Source organism: Mobula hypostoma, chromosome 19 (assembly GCF_963921235.1).
Source record: "Mobula hypostoma chromosome 19, sMobHyp1.1, whole genome shotgun sequence".
NCBI lineage: Eukaryota > Metazoa > Chordata > Chondrichthyes > Myliobatiformes > Myliobatidae > Mobula > Mobula hypostoma.
This window is the reverse complement of record NC_086115.1, coordinates 45515430-45530355: the sequence shown is the minus strand read 5'-3', so window position 1 is coordinate 45530355 and position 14926 is coordinate 45515430. Positions and strand designations below refer to the sequence as shown.

The following is a 14926-nucleotide window of genomic DNA, read 5'->3' as shown; positions in this document are numbered from 1 at the left end:
TTATTTAACAACAGCTTGTTTGTAAAAGAGAGAGAGAGAGAGAGACAAAGACTAACGGTTGGACTGTCACTTTAAGGCACTGGAAGTAACTTTGGATTTCTACTGAGTTGAAGTGGAGATAGCACTGAGCAGCTCGTAAGTTGCCATGGTATCCGAAGGCGGTGTAATTTAATGGACACTTGATGTTATGATTTTCGGCAGGTTGTTGACACTTTCTTTAAGGACTTTTGCCTGCTTGCATTTCTTTCACAGTCAGGAAGGAGGGGTTATTTGAATGATAGTTGATGCTCAGCACAAGACGACAAAATAGGAGGTCAGATGATATAGAACTCAGACGCGTTTGGACAATGAATGAACATTGTTGTGCCCGCAGAAAAGGTGGGTTTTGGAGGATCGATCAGGCAGATCGATCCATAGCTCTTGCAGTGGAAAGAAGAGGAAAAGGTTTGACTGGTGGGGAGTTGTCCATATGTCCACCCTTGCCTGGGGGATAGCTCCACCACAGAAAACTGGTCCCCTTTGTTAAAGTCGTAGTCGGCGACTTTTAAAGGATTTCGAAGGACAGCGAGAAGATTGACGGCGTCAGCTCACCTGAAGACTCAAATCTCTATCTCTCCCTCTCCCTCTCCCTCCCCCTCTCCCCCTCTCCCCCTCTCCCCCTCTCCCCCTCTCTCCCTCCCTCTCTCCCCCTGAACTGAACTTTACTCGTCATCATAAGACTGTATCTTTCTACCCCTAGACTTAAAGAAGCTTGGTTTTTCATACATATATATTTCCACACTTACTGGTTTACTTACTTATATATATAATCATTGCTAACCTGTTTGATTTATCTACATTTATATTACTGTATTGCATAGTTACTAATAAATATTATTAGTTTATAGCAATACTGGACTCCAAAGTGTTTTCCATCTCTACTGGTTCTTTATTCCCGTCACGGGATGCGTGACAGGTAGCCATGAAGCAAGAAAGAACCCAGTAAAAAATACAGACCACCCAATGTGCAAAAGAAAGGGAAAAAACTGCAAATCATAAGTGGCAGGTGTGGATGGAGGGAATATTACGTGGGGGAGCAGCTGAAAGAGTTGAGAGTTGGATCAGCTTTCTACGATTTGACTCAGTGTAGCTTCAAATTGGGTTTTACCTGCTTCATTTCTGAGATGAACTGATGGATGTGCTGTGCTTTAGATTTCCAGAAGGCAGTTGGTAAGGTGCTGCATGGAAAGTTGTTTTGGAAAATCAAAGGCCATAGTGTAGAAGGTTGGCTTTTGGAGTGATAGACAGTAGGTTAACAGGAAACGGAGAGCAGGTATAGCTCTCTTTCTGGTTGGCAAGATGTAACAAGTGATATGTTCCTGGAATCCCAACTTTTTTTTTTACAATTTATATGAAAAGCTTGGATGAAGACCCCAAAGGACTGATTGAGAAATTTGCTGATTAAAATGTAATTGTTGGTTACTGTTTCCGGGAATTTGCTTTCTTTCAATTTGGCATGCAGTTTGTAATCATCATTAATCACCTTGCGTTCAAAGTATCTCATTTTAAAGCACGATGTGAAGTTCTGAATGTGAAAGCTGTGTATAAAGCTTTTGATTTCCTTTTCTGACGTATACAGTCCTTTAGTCTTGCACCTTTCTACATCAAAAGACAATGAAGTGCTGTGTGGAATCACAGAATTATTTTAGCTTGAAAGCTTAAGCTTACTAAGTCCACACTGGCTACAAATAGATAAATTTTGCCAGTCCTATTTCCTTGGTCTTTCCCTGTAACTCTGCAAATTAGTCTCTTTCAAATGCTGTCCAATTCTTTTCTGAAAAATGCTGAACCACCAGAGTCGCAGTAAAAATTGGCCCCTAGGTTCAATGGATCCAAGCATTGTAGGTACCAAGGGAAGGCAGAATAGACTTCAACATTAGGTTTATTTTCATTGATGTACTTCTAATCAATGATGGAAAACATATAGTACAGCTTTTGGCAAGGAGAGGGATGTTTCTGAGAAACAAAAGCATATTTCCTGCCTGTGAGCTACAGTACTTTCGGAAGAAGAGCCAGGTAGCAGAAAAAAAATGTTGATTTCCTTGCCAAAGGATAACCATAAAAGCAGGACTTGTTTATCTGAAGGTCTCCAGTGTGAGCTCTGCCCGCAGCTTGCCAGCACTTGGCATGGTGCAGTAATTGCTCTGTGAGGAAAGTGCAACCTTATCTAGCATTGCCTCATTGTTCAATTGAAGTGGAGGTAAGGAGAGAAGCTGTGCTTAAAAAAATCTGGTCTTGGGAAAAATCAGGGATAAATAGAAAAAAGGAATTTCGTATGATGGAAAGGTTGTATACAAGCAATGCTTAACAGTTAAAATAAAGTTATTTTATTCACCTACGGTCATTGCTATCTAACCCGCTAGCTTCCATAATACTTTTCTGAGTACGAGGACATTAATGAACCACAGGCACTAAGGGAATGAGGTAGTTTTGGAAGTAATTAATAGCTGTTTTAAGAGTGGTATATAATTGCTGCTTCACCATTTGTAAGGATCCATGATTTGTTCATGCAGGTTGGCAAGAACAATATAAAAGACTGCAAGCAAATGACAGCAATTCTGGAAAGTCCTATTGGTGCCATCCAAGTATCTGGCTGCGGAGAAGGCATTCACTCCATACAGCTCCAGGATAATTTTGTACCCAAGGACAGGTGAGTAAATTATCATTGATTTTCAATTAATTAATTATTGTTACAGAAAAGCACCTACTGAGGATTTGATTGTGATTCAAAAATAATAAACCAAAAACAGTTTTGGAGGGGAGGTACTGTATGAGGATGGCCTCATTGAAGCCTTGTGTTCCATTTATTGGATGGTAAGTTTAGCCTAATATAGGCCATTCCTCCAAATAATCGTGCTTGTGTTGATCATTTGAAACATAGAAGTTTAATTTTGACTGTTAATTTTTAGTGAATGTAAAAACGAGTGTCAATATTAGATCTTAAGACATAGGAGCAGAATTAGTCTGTTCAGCTCATTGAGTCTGGTCTACCATTTGATCATGACTGTTTTACTTTCTATTTCAATCCCACTCTCCTGCCTTCTCTTCATAACCTTTATTGCCCTTGCTAGTCAAGATCTTATTAAGCTCCACTTTAAATAGACCCTACTTAGCCTTTTGGCTAAAGAGAATGGCATGGCACAATCTGTTGTTACATTTTAAAGACCTGGCACAATACAAATGAAAAAGCTGAAATGTGTACAGTAACTGGATTTTGTCAATGGAAACATGGAAGCTCAGCGTCAGGAATTAAATGAATAAATAAATAGACTCCAAATTCCAAAATAAGGGCGAGAAACTTGGGCATCTTTTGTTGAGTGTTTAATCCAAGTGGTATCTTATTATGTATATAAAAGCTGTTGTGATTTATTAGGCAAAATTTTGCTGGAAAAGTAACATCCTGTGAACAGCATAAGAGATAGGAGCAGAATTAGGCCATTCAGCCTATCAAATCTGCTCTGCCATTTCATCGTGGCTGATCGATTTTCTCTTTATAAGACCATGTGTCATTATTGATATAGAAGTCAATCACTAAGCTGAGGTAGGAAAGTGCTTCAATGAATATTGAATAGTCTCAAGTAGATTAATATTTATGCACACTGTTGTTAGTTTCCTGAAAATGGTACTTGTGCTTTAACCTCAGCTTGACTTTCCCAAATGCACATTTAAAACCCATTAAAATTACCACAGAAAGTTAAGTCTTGGAATTGCCAGTGCAAGTACTATTTTAATGATACAATAATTGTTAATAAATGTCAATCAAACTCTCTTGTCCAGAAAATAAACAATTCAAATGTGGGACCTCTTCTTTCAAGTTGCAAATTGTTGAAATTCTGAACATAATACAGTGTATTCTGGGTTAATTGGGCCATCGGTTAATTGGGGCTGCCTCTAATTTGGATCAAATCTTCAATAACGAAAACTAATTGAGAAAATAGCCAGATCTCCATCGTTTATTTGGAAGTCTATACTGCTTAATTGGCATACAAGACTGCTGCCAAACAGTTTCTAATTAGCATATCTTGTGCACTTGCATGGCCAATAGTTACTAGACACATTTAGAGGAAATAGTGTTTAAGTAGCGTCAGTTTTGTGTATTTGTGTTCAAAAAGCAGTGATTTTTGTGACTGATAGTTGCCGAGAAATAAGCAGTAAGTCAATTCAGAACTGTTTTGCATACTGCGGTTTCAAGCATTGAGGATTGGAGATGCCAGAAATGCCCGGGAACGAAAGTGAAATGATTTCACTACTTCAACAAGTTAGGAACTATGAAGAATTTGAAGGTAATGGCAATCATCTTGAATGTTGCAAATGAAAATGAAGATTTCGAGCATGCAGTTGTTGGAAGTAATGTATAAAGGCTGTCCATTATCTAATTTAGATTTTGTTCATTTACAGTCAATCAAAAGAACACAGTAGCGTACACTGGATGAGTTACTCTATGGATAACAGAACTTCTATCTCTCTTGTGCACCCAAATGTCCTCTTGCATTTGCTGTGTATTGCCATCTCTCACTCCTAGCTAAGTCGTAGGATAAATATTTGAAATCCAGTCTTTCATGAAGCGCATGAACAGCTGTGTATTTCTATGATTCAATAAGTGTGATACTCTTCAGCAGTTAGTTCCTGTATCTGTATTATGAATCCATTGACTGGGTGACTTCTGAGTAGTAATATTGTCTTGCACTGAACTTTACAGCTGAAACAAAATGGAATATAGTACATAATTCCACCTGAATAGATAGATAGGCAGATGCATTTTTGTCACAATCGATTATTGGAGTTTTCAAGCCTTCCTGTGTGAGAATAGGCTTTACAAACAATCGTGTTGGAATCAGAATCTAATAGCTGATTGTCCATGATGGCAAGCTGAATCTGATCAATGTGTAATCTGTATTATTTGCATTTTTGTACAAAGTCAAGTCAGTCATTGAAAATCCCTTTTTATAATCTGTTCCACCAATGTGCATTATTTGGTACAGCAAGATTTTTTATAAAAACATTCACTATTTAAAATTAAAAACAATGTCTCTGAATGTGTATAATCAGCAGTTTGTGTGCAATAATTAGACTAAATTCCTAAACACAGTACTTTAGTGTGAAGTTTTTATTATGGTCAAATACTTAATCTATTGTAAAGGTAAGTGAGAAAAATAATCTTTGAATGGATTCAAATGGACATGTGCTCCTATTATTCATAACCTCTGGCAGAATGCAGTTAAAAAATGTTGAAATTTTGATTTCATAAAGTTACCCAGTGTATTTCCACCTTTCAGCACTTCTTTCCTTCCCTTTCCGATTCTGTCATCTTCCCTCTTCCTTCCCAGTCTTGGCCCACAACATTGACTCTTTATTCATGTCCATAGATGTTGCTTGGCCTTTTGAGTTCTTCCAGCATTTTGTGTGTGTTTAGCTCAATGTCTGTAGTCCTGCAGCCCTTCAAGTATTTTTCAAAGGTATTGAGTGTTCCTGTCTTTATTTCCCTGTTCGGGCAGTGGTTAGAAGATCACCATTATCATCTGGTCAAAAACATATCTCCTTAACTGTTTTTTGATTCGTTAGCTAATTACTTGAAATCTTTGACCCTGCTGAGGGTATTAGCACTTTCAATGCACTTTATTGAAGTCCTTTGTAAACTTATACAGCTCCCTTCAGTCTCCTTTGTTCTGAGCAAAAAGAAGCCCTAGTTTAAACAATCTGTCATCAATGATAAATTGTTTCAGTCCTGGTAACATCCTGGTAAATCTCCCTACACTACTCCAGCATTGACACACACTTCCTGTGAATAGAACTGCACTCAAGCAGTGGTGCTAGTATAATCTCTCTCAGCTATCCAGTTGGCTAGGGCCTAGCGGAGACTAGCGGCCAGTGTGACAGCCAGCCAATCAGAACAACGAGTTGGACCAATATAAATGCAGGCACGCAGCAGAAACAGCACTCAATTATGCACTGATGATGTCACCTTGACTGGTGACAAAATGCTTGCGACCTAACCTCCGGGCTTGGCAAGCAAGCAGCCAACCTGAACTACCAATCTTTTCTTTCAGTTCAAATGATCTCTGTTCTTATGTTTTATGCCTCAGTTAATTCAGGAAAAGCACTTTTAATTTGATTTTAGCCACTTTATTGAACTGTTGTATACCGTTAAGGATCTGTGAACATATATTTGTATGGTGCCTCTGTTCCTCTGCACCACTTGCTATCTCTGCAGGTTGCACCCCCCCCCCCCGGCATTTCTTTTGACTATATTCTATTTCCCATTTTTCTACTTAATTAATCAGAACTTAAGTATTTTCCTGTAGTTTAAAAAACTTCCTCTTCATTGTTAGTCACATGGCTAAGTTTGGAATCATCTACAAACTTATTTTTCATGTCTTTGACTTTGAATTTTAATGTATTAATATATATTACAAAAAGGCAAGGAATTGGAAATCATCTCTGTGGAACCCACCTAAAACATGACTGAAACTGTTATTAGGACCTTTACTTACCTTGCAATAGTGCATTACTCTCACAGTTTTACTTGGAGCTAAAGTGTACGGCTTTTTTTTATAATTATACCCTCATTGTGGCATTTAAGCATATGGTCACTTTGAGCAGATATTCCATCCAGCTGCTAGGGCTTCTGATGAATTTATGATTTCTGAATGGAAGACGAAAAATCTGGCACTGGCTTAATCTGGGAGTGGTATCTCCTGTTGCATAGCCCATGTTGCTGTCTGTTTCTGAACTGTACCAATGTCCCTTGTGGAAACTTAACAGGCAGTGAACATTGTCAGAGCTGTTGGGTTGGGAAGCCTGCCTACCGAGCCCAGGTTGCCGCAAGTACAGTGAGTGACTCTATTAAAGCGAATGGGAGAACAGTAGGCAGACCTTATCTGATTTGATGAAGTTAGTTGAAATGTACTTCTCATGTTTTAAGTATGTTTACCGGAAGTGGTTGTTGTTTGTCTATTGTCGACGTCAATGAGGACCTCGACACCATTATGATGGTGTTGAGACTAGCACGTGATTTGGATTTAAGTGAAGGAGAGTTGCGCAGCGTCAGCCTCACTCTCTCTTCCCAATTCTCATCTGGATCCAATGGCAAGACAGACTCGAGATGGTTGGAGATGGGACTAGGCGCAGTGGATGACCAGGATGTCTTCTGTGTCTTGTCCTGCTCTGCATGTTCCACGATGCTTGCAGAGACCACCTTATTGACCGTTGGACCTTCCATTGATCTCGTCCACTCAATCCGCCAGAGTCTGTCTTCATATAACACACATCAAAGTTGCTGGTGAACGCAGCAGGCCAAGCAGCATCTATAGGAAGAGGCGCAGTCGACGTTTCAGGCCGAGACCCTTCGTCAGGACTAACTGAAGGAAGAGTGAGTAAGGGATTTGAAAGCTGGAGGGGGAGGGGGAGATGCAAAATGATAGGAGAAGACAGGAGGGGGAGGGATAGAGCCGAGAGCTGGACAGGTGATAGGCAAAAGGGGATACGAGAGGATCATGGGACAGGAGGTCCGGGAAGAAAGACGGGGGTGGGGGTGACCCAGAGGATGGGCAAGAGGTATATTCAGAGGGACAGAGGGAGAAAAAGGAGAGTGAGAGAAAGAATGTGTGCATAAAAATGAGTAACAGATGGGGTACGAGGGGGAGGTGGGGCCTAGCGGAAGTTAGAGAAGTCAATGTTCATGCCATCAGGTTGGAGGCTACCCAGACGGAATATAAGGTGTTGTTCCTCCAACCTGAGTGTGGCTTCATCTTTACAGTAGAGGAGGCCGTGGATAGACATGTCAGAATGGGAATGGGATGTGGAATTAAAATGTGTGGCCACTGGGAGATCCTGCTTTCTCTGGCGGACAGAGCGTAGATGTTCAGCAAAGCGGTCTCCCAGTCTGCGTCGGGTCTCACCAATATATAAAAGGCCACATCGGGAGCACCGGACGCAGTATATCACCCCAGTCGACTCACAGGTGAAGTGATGCCTCACCTGGAAGGACTGTTTGGGGCCCTGAATGGTGGTAAGGGAGGAAGTGTAAGGGCATGTGTAGCACTTGTTCCGCTTACACGGATAAGTGCCAGGAGGGAGATCAGTGGGGAGGGATGGGGGGGGACGAATGGACAAGGGAGTTGTGTAGGGAGCGATCCCTGCGGAATGCAGAGAGGGGGGGGAGGGAAAGATGTGCTTAGTGGTGGGATCCCGTTGGAGGTGGCGGAAGTTACGGAGAATAATATGTTGGACCCGGAGGCTGGTGGGGTGGTAGGTGAGGACCAGGGGAACCCTATTCCTAGTGTGGTGGTGGGAGGATGGAGTGAGAGCAGATGTACGTGAAATGGGGGAGATGCGTTTAAGAGCAGAGTTGATAGTGGAGGAGGGGAAGCCCCTTTCTTTAAAAAATGAAGACATCTCCCTCGTCCTAGAATGAAAAGCCTCATCCTGAGAGCAGATGCGACGGAGACGGAGGAATTGTGAGAAGGGGATGGCGTTTTTGCAAGAGACAGGGTGAGAAGAGGAATAGTCCAGATAGCTGTGAGAGTCAGTAGGCTTATAGTAGACATCAGTGGATAAGCTGTCTCCAGAGACAGAGACAGAAAGATCTAGAAAGGGGAGGGAGGTGTCGGAAATGGACCAGGTAAACTTGAGGGCAGGGTGAAAGTTGGAGGCAAAGTTAATAAAGTCAACGAGTTCTGCATGCGTGCAGGAAGCAGCGCCAATGCAGTCGTCGATGTAGCGAAGGAAAAGTGGGGGACAGATACCAGAATAGGCACGGAACATAGATTGTTCCACAAACCCAACAAAAAGGCAGGCATAGCTAGGACCCATACGGGTGCCCATAGCTACACCTTTAGTTTGGAGGAAATGGGAGGAGCAAAAGGAGAAATTATTAAGAGTAAGGACTAATTCTGCTAGACGGAGCAGAGTGGTGGTAAAGGGGAACTGATTAGGTCTGGAATCCAAAAAGAAGCATAGAGCTTTGAGACCTTCCTGATGGGGGATGGAAGTATATAGGGACTGGACATCCATTCCTGTTGTTTCTGTCTTCATATGCTGGGATAGACAACTGCCTATCTCACTGAGGGTTTGAGACCCATCGGCTACCCTCACTTGGTTTAGCCGGCTTGTCGAAGCCGTTGCCCGGGGTGTGGCCGCTGTCGCATGCAAATAGCTATGGGGAGCCACAGATGAGAGCTGAGTGCCAGGTGGGAACCAAAGGTGGACTAACCGGCTTGAAAAGGACGCGACATGTTCCCCCACCAGAGGTGCTACCCCTCCCTGACACCCCATACACCCCTCCGGAAGTGGTATGGGCAGGTACAATTACAAGGTTTATAAGCCAATTGGATGGGTACATGGATAGGAAAGGATAGAGTGATGTGGGCCAAACACAGGTAAATTGGACTAACCCGCTTTGTTTAACTTGGGCGAGTTGGGTTGAAGGGCCTGGTTCTGTGCCTTATAGCTCGATAACTTTTGTAAAATTCTGCTAAACTTGCATGCTTGTGACTTTGACGCTGCGGAATTAGCAAAATTTCAGACCCATCAGACTTTATTCTATTAACCGTCCAACATACCCTTTTAACTAATTTTTTTTTTAGATGTTGCACAGAAGAAAAATTTCCCTTGAATCTAGTAAGCTAAAGGGAAATGAGGACCTGGTAAGTTTGAAAGGAGCATGGAGAACAGAGCCAGCTGAGCTTAAAAAGGGGGAGCAAGATAACTTCGACCTCAGTGAGCGGTCAGGAAGGGCAGGGCCCAGAGTCCCAGTGAGTGGTCAGGAAGCAGAGTGACTGGGGCCTCAGTGAGTGATCAGGGAGGGCAGGCGCTAGGCTGCCTTTGAGTGGATAGGGAGTGCTGCAAACATCACCTGCAGAGCCAGATGTCAAATATCACGATTTCTGGAGAGCCAGATTGTGAATGGTGGGAGTTTTATTGGAATTTTTTTTTTGCGATTTTGTTTTATTTCGAGATTTAGCTCTCAAAAAAACCCAAACATTTTTCATTGTTTTCAGTCCTCAATAGCTTCAGGGTGTTTTAGAATGTTGGTGAATGGTTTCTTTAATTTCAGCAGCAACTGGAGGGTGTTTGGGTGGGGCATCATCGGCTGCCAGAATCATTGTGTGTGAGGAATTGGCCACTTAAACAGAGAGAGATCCTGCAGTCACAAGGGAAACCGGACCCTGAGCACAGGTTTTGAATCAGTGTAATGAGGTCACATGCTATCCGCCCTCAGCAAGTTTCACTGTTCAATGAAACTTGGAAAAAGCAATGAGGGTAGGGTATTTCAGTGTCTATCACTGAGAGTGGCTTGGTAACATCACCACTGATGGGATTGCTGGAGCTATGAAGGAATAATTGGCAGATTGGATCTGCAGCGGGTTGTCAGTGAAGCAACACAAGTGGTAAATTTATTCAATCATGGCCTCATTAATCTACTGATTGTAGATACACCTATCTATTTTGGCCTTAAACTCCCAGAAGCTTATTTCCTACATGGTAGTACCACTGCACAGTTCGTCCACAGACAAAGTCCCATCTTCACTGAGCACACTAGGTGCTAAAATGGATTAAATTGGAGCAGAAATGGGAACTCAGAACTGAGCATCCATGAAGTGCTATGTGTTCTCCAACATAATCCACAACCATGTGGCCCAACACATCTCCCACTCTGCCATCAATAGACAATAGGTGCAGGAGTAGGCCATTCAGCCCTTTGAGCCAGCACCATTATGCACTGTGATCCTGGCTGATCATCCACAATCAGTACCCTTTTCCTGCCTTCTCCCCATATCCCTTCACTCTGCTATCTTTAAGAGCTCTATCTAACTCTTTCTTGAAAGCATCCAGAGAATTGGCCTCCACTGCCTTCTGAGGCAGAGCATTTCACAGAACCACAACCCTCTCTGTGAAAAACTTTTCCTCAACTCCATTCTAAATTGTCTACCCCTCATTCGTAAACTGTGGCCTCCGGTTCTGGACTCCCCCAATGACACACCATCAAGCCAGGAATTAATCTTATTGTGTGATGAAAAGACAACTCAGTGAAGCTGCATACAGGACAATCTCACATCCAGCAGATCAGATCGAAGCTCTATTGTTCTGACATCTCTAGTTGAAATTGGTGATGGGCACAGTAAGCATCTAACCAGTGGAGGAGGCTCATGGAACAACCCAATTTCCTTAAAGATTTTCTCTAATTATCCAGTGTAACTTCCTCTGCAATATCGTTGGAAAACGATGTAAGTGGCTTGTGGATGTTTGCTTGCCTGTTTGATCTACAGATATCACCACACCAATTCTCAATTCTCACTGCATGCTGCTCTTGCAGAAACCTTAGGTGCCAAGGGACTTTGTCTGGGTGGGTAAAGTTTGCAGGGAGATGGTGCATTGTAATGAGGGTAATCGTGGTGAGTAGAAATTCTAAAGATTAATTTAACTGTGGGCCTCATTCACAGTAGGAATGAAATCCCACTTGCCTCTGAATGCATTTGTTAGGCACAAAAGCAACACTAGAAAGTAGATTGTTTTCATCTCTTGAATGTTGTTTTAATATTCTGCCGAAAAGGAATATTTATGAAGTTATAGTTGTAGGTAAGCCAATTAAAACTTATGTCAACTTCTTTGTAGAAGATTCTGATCTATCCCAGAATGGTTTACTGGACTGGCAGTTTATAACAGTGGAACTCCCATTGCTGGTCAGGATGATATCATCAGTTAGCATCTGTGCCATAGGAAAGCAAGTTACCAGAAGGGATTTAATGATGGAGCCCAGAATCAAATTGGAGGGACCTGTTTAGAGAGGAGAGGAGGTATCATTCAAGGACATATTGCAACCAGTTTTTAACAAGCAGAACACAGAAGTGCGATGGATAGGGTTGCCAACTGTCCCGTATTAGCCGGGACATCCCGTATATTGGGCTAAATTGGTTTGTCCCATACGGGACCGCCCTTGTCCCGTATGTCCCCCGCTAAGGTAGAGCGTTCCTATGAAACCGTTCGTAAGCCGAAATGGCGTAAAGCACAGAAGCAATTACCATTAATTTATATGGGAAATTTTTTGAGCTTTCCCAGACCCAAAAAATAACCTACCAAATCATGCCAATAACACATAAAACCTAAAATAACACTAACATATAGTAAAAGCAGGAATGATATGATAAATACATAGCCTATATAAAGTAGAAATAATGTATGTACAGTGTATCAGAATCGGGAAGGTTAAGCCAAAACCGATTTGTAGAAAAAATTCGGCACGTACAAGAATGTATATGCCACACAAACGCACACAGGTACCCGTGTAAGACTTAATGGTCATGGTAGTCTTTCTCGGTGTAAACACAAGTGTCCTGTATGTGACTGCTACTTTTGTCCCTTATTTGGGAGTGAGAGAGTTGGCAATCCTAGCGATGGATGATGACACTGACATAATAAAGGAGAGATTCAGTAGCTTTTGAGCAAGTGGTACTATTAAAGAAGACGGTGGCTTAATCTCTGGTAACTATGAAAAAGGTTGTAGCTCATGATATTAACTTGTCTGCTTTCTTCTGTGGCCTGGATATAGTAACAGAAGCAAGATCTGTGTGTTGAAAAATGTAAAGCTGATTTCTGTAGTAATTTGTAAAGAGGAGGGCTTGAATTATATTAGTAGATAGTTTGCTACAATTTTGGGCACCTCATGGAACAAGCTAGAACAATGCAGTGAATAAAATAACAATGTAAATATAATTAACTTCATCAAGAAATTAATCATATGTAAGGGTATAGACAAAGTTCATGTGCAGTGGTTTCATTCTAATCTAAATTTTAGGCGGTTCTTAGAGCACACATGGTCTGACTTTTCAAGATACTACATTCAGCTGTACAGTAGATAAGTAGAAGTTTGACTATTTTGTGGCAAAAAATATACAAAGAAGCAGTGAAAATTGTCATAAACCATGGAGTAGCAAGACAAAATACTAGTTACTTAATCAAAAATGTGTCAGACAAAGATAGCAGAATAATTAATGGTGATTTTTAATTACAACAATTTGCATATATAAAGGTGTTGAAGGTGCTAATGTAATACATTATAGGCATAATTTTAACCCTTCTCATTTACAGGAAAGTGCATGGGTACGCAGTCGGAATTGTTAACTCACTCTTACAGGAGGTTTTCAAACACAAAACACCTTTCTTTAAATATTCAGAACCACTAAGGACTGGGGTAAAGGAATCCAGGCCAGATGAAATCCAGCTTGTTGGTATTTAATATTTTATGATTTCCTCTGCTATGTATGTGGGTTTGCAGACCACAAAACAAACAAAACTACTCACCCTCTCTATGAATATTTGGGCAAGAGGTTCTGAGTAAAGAGGAAAGTGGAACATTTAGTTTCAAAGCATTTTAGTCAGTGTTCATATCTGAGCCTGCCCTGTGATTGAGCACTGGTTATCTGATCGATGTAAAGAGAAATAACCATCAAATGTGATTGTCTGCTCTTCCAGTACTCTGACTATTGGCCTAGGAAAGGCAGTTAATTCAGCCCAGACCTAGATTTGGACAGTGGGACTTTTTCATTCAGTGTTGGTGCACAGAATATAGATCAGGATCAGGCCCTTTAGCTGTCAATGTGAGTGCTTGCCAGAATGCCAAATTTCTCATCCCATCTGCCTGCACATGATCGGTATCTGTCCATTCCTTGCCTGTACATTCCTTAAATGTTACTCGTGTCTGTATCTACCACCTCCCCGATAGTGTATTCCAGCTTCCTACCTCTCTGTCTCTGATACTGGACAGATTTGAAACATTTCAAGAGACTACAGCAGTCGTCAGACATAGAAGTCCATGTGACGTGAGCTTTTGCATCAGCATGGTAAAAATTTACAGAGGCAAGCATCGAGTGTTTCTGGGTATGGGAGTGCGTTCATGATAATCTGACCAATCAACTGCTGAGAATTTTGCAGTGAATTTAAATACCTTGAGGTCATGCAACACACACAAAATGCTGGAGGAACTCAACAGGCCAGGTAGCATTTATGGAAAGGAGTATAACTGATGTTTCAGGCCGAGATGTTGACTGTTAACTCCTTTCCATAGATGCTGCCTGGCCTGCTGAGTTCCTCCGGCATTTTGTGTGCGTTGCTTGGATTTCCAGAATCTGAAGATTTTCCCTTCTTTATGATCTTGAGTTCATGTCAGCTCTAGTGAGTGAGTGTGCAGGTGAGCAATAGACTCTGTGGGTAGTTGGTGGGAATATGGGAAGAATAACATGGAATTAGTATAGGATTATTGAAATGGTTGATTCTGTAAACGAGCAGATTGTGGAGAGTTTCAAAACTCATTGCAGTTTAAGGACTTGTGTGCATTAAATTATGTGCAGGTGGAAATCCCAAAGTTGAAGTAACGATAACAAGCACTGATAATTTCACCACCTCTCTTATTGTGAAATGCAAACTATAATCAGTTTTCTTGTTTTCTGATGAAAGCTGGAAGGTGATTTAGAAATTATCTTTGAAGCATTGAAGCAATAGACCCAGTTTTTGGCATGGCATTGAAATTTGGGTCTTCCCATGAAGCTGTGTGGAATTTTGTGGTGGGCATGTCCTCGTCATCATTGCTTACAAATTATCTCTCTATAATAATTCACAAAAAGTTAAAGGTATTGCATGTGTAACCTCTAATATCTTGTAGTCAGGTTTAAAGTAGTACTCTGGGTGAGTACTGAGAACGTAGTCTCCTAAATCTTCATGTCTTCAATTATTACACAATGGTTGCATTGTTGTGGCCTGAAGCAATTGTTCTGAACTGAGATGCTATTCTTCACAATTAAATTGTTTAATCTGTGTTAAATCCGAGCTCCTGATGGAGTTACATTGTAAAACTGCGTGGCCTAAATTAGAAAGGTGAAAATAACTTTCCGAG

The 14926-nt window shown here is 41.4% G+C and overlaps 1 protein-coding gene across 1 annotated transcript in view; it reads left to right on the top strand.

Moving 5' to 3' along the window:
* mgmt (O-6-methylguanine-DNA methyltransferase) overlaps nt 1–14926 on the top strand; it is a 418441-nt gene that overhangs the window by 97239 nt on the left and 306276 nt on the right. The window contains exon 3 of the mRNA XM_063071805.1: nt 2553–2689. Within this exon, the coding sequence (XP_062927875.1) occupies nt 2553–2689 (137 nt within the window). The remainder of the gene's footprint in view (nt 1–2552; nt 2690–14926) is intronic.